At 35.6% G+C, this 6,000-nt stretch overlaps 1 protein-coding gene across 7 annotated transcripts in view; it reads right to left on the bottom strand.

Annotated features, from left to right (window-relative positions):
* Nucleotides 1-713: 713 nt before the first annotated feature.
* Nucleotides 714-6,000, bottom strand: part of TMEM117 (transmembrane protein 117) — a 198,509-nt gene continuing 193,222 nt past the window's right edge. For all 7 annotated transcript variants that reach the window (XM_008632769.2, XM_017733148.1, XM_017733151.1 and 4 more), the window contains one exon: nt 714-4,703. In XM_008632769.2, coding sequence (XP_008630991.1) covers nt 4,066-4,703 — 638 coding nt within the window. In that variant the 3' untranslated portion in view covers nt 714-4,065. The remainder of the gene's footprint in view (nt 4,704-6,000) is intronic.

Raw genomic sequence — 6,000 nt, 5'->3', positions numbered from 1 at the left:
ATCTGCTCAAAGTTTAAGCTGGTTATTTTAAATGCAACCTAAAAAGTTGAAACCCTCTGCTTGCAGGACGTAACTACTTCACATTTATAGTCCGAGATAAAAAGTTCTCTCCCACTGAGCCCGTTCTAGAAGGTTGTTAAAATTAGGGCCAGTATATTAAAAATCTGTTATATCTTTTACTAGTGAGTCATAGCCTGTTCACTTGTGGGAAAATGAGCTTGCCAGTCTACTAAGGAACTGAATTGCTGCCTTCCCAGTCTTTGTGAGGTGTCTGCTCTTTGTTTCCAGGTGGTTGTCATGATGGATGCTATTCAATGCAGAAAAAGCAATAATTTAACACATACTGTAATACAGTCCAGTAGCCCAAAGTATGATAATACTAGCTGGAAAAGAAAGAAATCTTTTAAAACAGAAAAAAAAAATTAGTTTCTGCATAAATTAGACAAAGAAATAATCTGGGGAAGCAGATAGTGCAATTAAATGCTCTTTCTTTGGTCTTGTATTTTCTCCGCAAAATAAGTAGAGGCAGAGGAGATGAAACAACCTGGAATAAGTAACTGATGGAGCAATGTAGCATAAAAAGGACAGTAGTAAATTGCCTTGAGAAACTCAGCAGTTTTCCCCAAAAAATCAAGTAATCCCTAGGCTCCTAACATATATATACACATATACATTTTATACATGTGGTTTTTGAAGATATCCATACACTTCCATAAGCATGAATATTTTATTTAAGGTACTTTCTACAAAAATTCTTACCTTCTATTTGCTTCATGTCATTTCCATCTCAGTAAAGATAATTGTTGAGACTGCTAAGGCAATTTATGGGCACCTGTGGGGTCATAAATCTTATGTGCTTATCCTAGAGATGTGTCTTCTATATATACACTATATTAGGTGGTTTCTATCATCCATCACTGTGCAATGTATCTATGGTAAAAAAAAGAGGTATTGTACCAAATCTGATCTTTGACAAAGCAGAAACAGGCCAGCCCTGTAGTGATGGCAGCTGCTAGAGGGTTCATTATAGAGGGCAGAAATGAGATGTGTAGTTTGTGAAAAAACTGACACTTCCTCATTTCTCCTCTCCTGTGGATTTTTCAACTTCCTCAGGAAAAGAAACAAAAGCCTAAAAATTTTGTCCAGTATTTGGGCTTTCAGGAAAAGGTCAGATTTCCATATTAAGGTCCCAGTTGTGGGTACTAGACTAGAAAGCCGTTCAGACTGTTTTGAGTTAGCGAAGCATTTCAGAATATTCAAAGTGAACAACAGTTGACAACACTGAATGTGCTTGGAGAGGAATATTTCCATTTTGGGAAGAAGACTGAGAATGACTCTGCATTAGCAGCACAGCTCAGGAATGCAGTTGTGATTGTGCTCACTTAGTCTCCTCTAACTCAGATCATGTGGTCTCTGCATGTACCCTGGCCACTATCGTTCAATCACTCTATTAGGACCAAACAAGAGCTAAACAGATGTAAAACCCTGAAATACACAACCTGTGGGCACTGGGTCCTCAGCACCAACTGTTTCACTCCACAAACCTGTTCCTGCTGGGTTGCACTACTCAGTAATGCAGAGTTAGGCACTGAATCTTTAGGGTGTTCAGCTCCCAAGTCTCTGCCTCTTTCAGAAGGTGCTTAGGGCAAGCCTGGCAACCTAACTCAGGCTTCTCAAACTTAACACTGGGAGTGGAGAATGGAAATACTCCTCTCTTCTTCCATCTATGTCTGTGATTACAAATGAGACTCCTATATGACTGAGAAGTCCTTTCTCCATTAATTAACTAAATGAGTTGACCATGGTGAGTGGTTACACTGAATCTTTAAGCTTCTTATGAATTCATGATATAAGCAGTCTCTATGCTTGACCATTAATGTAAATACTCATGCAAAATCTAGGATCACTTGATGCTTTTCTCTCTTTCATGGTGGCTTATAATGACCTTAAAAGCATTAACTCAATACGAGGTCAAGGAATTATTTTAGCTGTGAAATCAGTTGCTTAATAACAGTTTCAAGAGTCAAGTAATCATGCAGGCTGTAAGGCTCAAGTAATTCTTTCATTTTTCTGCCTACATATTAATGTATTTAACTACCAGTCTGCACAAATAGAGAAATGCGTTAATGAGAGATTTTCAGTACTTGGTTTTACAGTGTTCAAAACATACAGAGAAGCATGTATTTGCAAAATTAAACAGCTATTTCTGTAACTACTTAAGAAATTAAATGTTGTTTGAATATCAAACATCAGTATATCACCTCTTATATAGTACAAGCAGGATCTCACACTGTTTTATCATTACTTATTAATGGCTTGTCTTTGATTATATAGTAAGTCAATTAAACAGATTTATAGGCTGCAGTAGGCAAAAGTGAGTAGATTTCGGTTTAGTCATAATTTTTAATGGATAAAAAATTAGTATGATTATAAAGTGAATTTTTTCCTGATAAAATATTAAATATTTCATAAACAAACTATTTGATTTTGACATCACTGTGATGCTGTCTGTCTTTTTTAGTGTCAGAAATATTTGTGAATTTAAATAGGGCAATGCATGGGTAAAATGTTTTAAAAATTGCAAAACTAACAGAATGTGTTCCTGCCTCATAATAAACAATTGTTGAATGATGGTTATTAAAACTGGCTCTCAAGTGACAGTTAATAAATGCATGGTTCTATTACGCATGCTAAATTCAGTATTCTAAAAACTTAAAAGCAGATAGATCAAAACGAACAGAGATAAAAAAGTCACAAAGACAAAATACAACACCACCAGAAAGTGACAGGGAAATAATTCAGTCTTAAAAGTGACTTATTATTTGGTAACTTGTAACAGCAATTTTATAGAACTAAATTAGAGGCAAATCAGTCCTTCTGATGTTTTAGATATGCAGTTTCTCTAGTGCACATAGTTTGATCATACAACAGAGAAATTCACATTACGAAGTCCCCTTCAAAAAAGCAAAACCCCAGTTTCTCCCTATTTCTGATTCCAGGTTATGAATACTCATGGATAACAAATGAAGGAAAATAAAAGGAAAAAAAAAAGAGCAATAAAATTCAACTATTAATTTATTTTAATTAAAAGCCTTAAACATTTCTTCAGTATTTTGGGAAATTAGACTACATGCAGTGTGTTCTTATGTATGTTTCACATATACCCAGACCATATCTGCACTCGATTGCAAAAATACTGGATTTAATGGGCTTTGTGTCCTTTACTGTAATCACTCCATTGGCTCTTTGATGTTGCATAGGGTTGGTGTGATGATGGAGAGAGTTGCTTCAACCATGTATTTTCACCTCTGTTTCTAAAAGGTGAAGGGCAAAACTTTTAATCAAGGAGCAGTTTATCTTTAATTAAGAAAAATATAATTAGGCATTATCACATAATTGCTACTACTGATGGAGAAACTCATATTTTCACAACTAGTGACCCATGCTGGATTATGCCTCTGCTGTTTACTGCATAATAAATCTGTATTTGTGTTTGGCAGCTAGCCAGAAAAATTAAAAGGTAATCAACATGCTTCTCTGCAGTCTGGTCTTCAAAATCTCTGACTTCACAGATGAGTGAATAACAAAGTCAAGTTGTGATGCCCTAACAGAAAGCCTTCTTTAGGAATAACTACATTTACCTACTCTGTCAAGACATCAAGTGATACTTGAAACAACCATATACAAAAAACTTTGCAAAACAGATGAGAAAAACTGTGCTATACATCTAGTGTTGAGTTAAAAAACAGTTTAATGTCTCAAGGCACCACCACGGTAGAATTTTATACCTGCAAGTAATCATCTAATACACTATTATACAGTTAAGGTAATGTATTAATAAATAGCTTGTGCAATTTTTGGGAAGCAATCTATAAAGGAATGTTAGATATACAATAGGCACGTACTATAATACAAATAAAAAACAAAATTCCTAGAAAAAGCATGCTGAGCACCTCTTGGTATAGGTTGAGTTTCTTATTCTAAACACTATGTAAATCTTAACTTACAAAAGGTAAAACTGAAATCTTAGAGTAACTGCTTATTTAAACTGATTTTCCTGTGCCTCTATGTCACAGGATTACTCTTAGGGACAGAGGGCTCTGGTACTGGCTGTAAAGGACTATCTTGTTCATTCAGTTGTGCATTCAAGTTTTCAGAAGTTAGGAGAGAAGAATTAAAAACTATTTCACTTAAGTCTGATTTTATGGATACCAGATGGGGTTCTTGAAAATTCAATGGTTCTTCTAACACCTGTGTATTTTCTCGTGTCATTCCCATATCTGATGGTGACTTTCGTTTCATTCTTGTGTATGATTTGTCTAAATTCTCCATGCCTTGGTCAGTTTTCTGAAATCGTCCAAAGAACCAGATGAAAAAACCAAACAAAGCAAAAGCCAGCAAACTTGGAATAAAAGCCAGGCATTTGACATCAAGGCTAGAGCCTGTGAATCTGCTGTGCAGGAACATGTCCCCTTCCGCATAGGTCCGGTTCGTCAATGGGTTAGTGTTATTGGATCTCCACTCCCAAGATAACTTAGTTCTATTAAGGTCTTTCAAGCTCTCTGAGTCCTTCACTGTGTAGATCTTCTGTCCAGGGCCGATATACTGACCATATTCATGAGGTTTGTAAAATATTTGGTTCTTCCACATATTCAGATCCAAGATTAAAACAAGGAAGATAATTCCATAGTTAAACCATTTGCCTGTTTGGAAAAAGAAAGTTCTGTCATCTGATACATCCATTTTAGAAGCAGTACAAATGCCATCATACTTAAAAGATACTCAGAGAAAAAAAGTTCTTTTTTATTAACCTGTAAAGCAAAGTTGTAAATAAATTTCCACCACAGTCAGATTTATGCTGAATATCCCTTAGTATTTCACAGTTAGGTCTGAACACAAAATAATTTTGTGACACAAACACAGCAGTATATCTATTCAATTGACATTACAGTTTGTAAGTGACCTGTTGATTAGATCACCAGGTGTGATCACTAGGTGCGATCACTAGATGTGTTCTAGATCAATAAACCTAAAAAGCATTGATTCTAGGGCTTTAAAAATATTCATATGGAAATTTTCCATGAAAAGGCCATATTTGATAGAACCACATATTCCAGAAATTACTGAAGTGACTGAGGTTTTTGAGGTTGGTAATTACATGAATTTTAAGAGTATATACTTACGTTGTTGGATATACCAACCATGGTGTGCAGGTATGTTCAGGTACGGGCAATCAGACAAACTGATTTAGAGATATCACACCCTTGAGAAATAGCAAGGGCTGGTTGTAGACTTCAGAGTCTAATCAGCTTAGCTTTTCTTATAATCTGTGTCTATGAATACACAAAACAAATTATACTATTTTCATAGTCAAAGCATGTCTCACATTCTAGTTGGACATATGTTAAGATCTCACCTCTGCAGTGATGACTGCCACCAGCCAAGAACCTGGAAAATCTACATGTCAGCATTAAGTGAAAATACGTACATGGAGGAATGTTCCTGGTAGTGATGAATGATCTTGGACTCTGCTAGAATCATATTTAAGTATGCTTCAAGTGAAAAAGAAAATGTATCAGAGGATCTATCAAATTACTTAGGCTAGTGACTTGCAAAGAATTAACGGATTCCAGTTCCAGAAAGTATGTGTGCTCAAATTGTATAACCAGAATTCTTCAGGAGGGCAAGGAGACTAATTTCTTGTATTCAGCAATTATGTTTAATAGTTCTTTTCAGTTTAGATTAAAGAGATTGAAAATGAACAAGAACATTCATTTTCCTGTGTTATTGTCACTGTCCAGAAACAAAACTGAACTGAAAAGACCTTGACAACCATCCTGTAATTCCTGAAAAGCTCCTCTATCAAAGTCAAGTTGGATGGGACTTTGAGCAAAATAGTGTAGTGGAAGGTATCCCTGCTTATGTCAGAAGGGCTGGAACCGAATGATTCTTAGGGTCCCTTCCAGTCAAAATTGTTCTGTGATTTCTCCCTGGGATTTT

The sequence above is a fragment of the Corvus brachyrhynchos genome, unplaced genomic scaffold, assembly GCF_000691975.1.
Source record: "Corvus brachyrhynchos isolate BGI_N302 unplaced genomic scaffold, ASM69197v1 scaffold32, whole genome shotgun sequence".
Lineage (NCBI taxonomy): Eukaryota > Metazoa > Chordata > Aves > Passeriformes > Corvidae > Corvus > Corvus brachyrhynchos.
The sequence above is the reverse complement of the archived record's forward strand: the minus strand, read 5'-3'. Positions and strand labels throughout refer to the sequence as shown.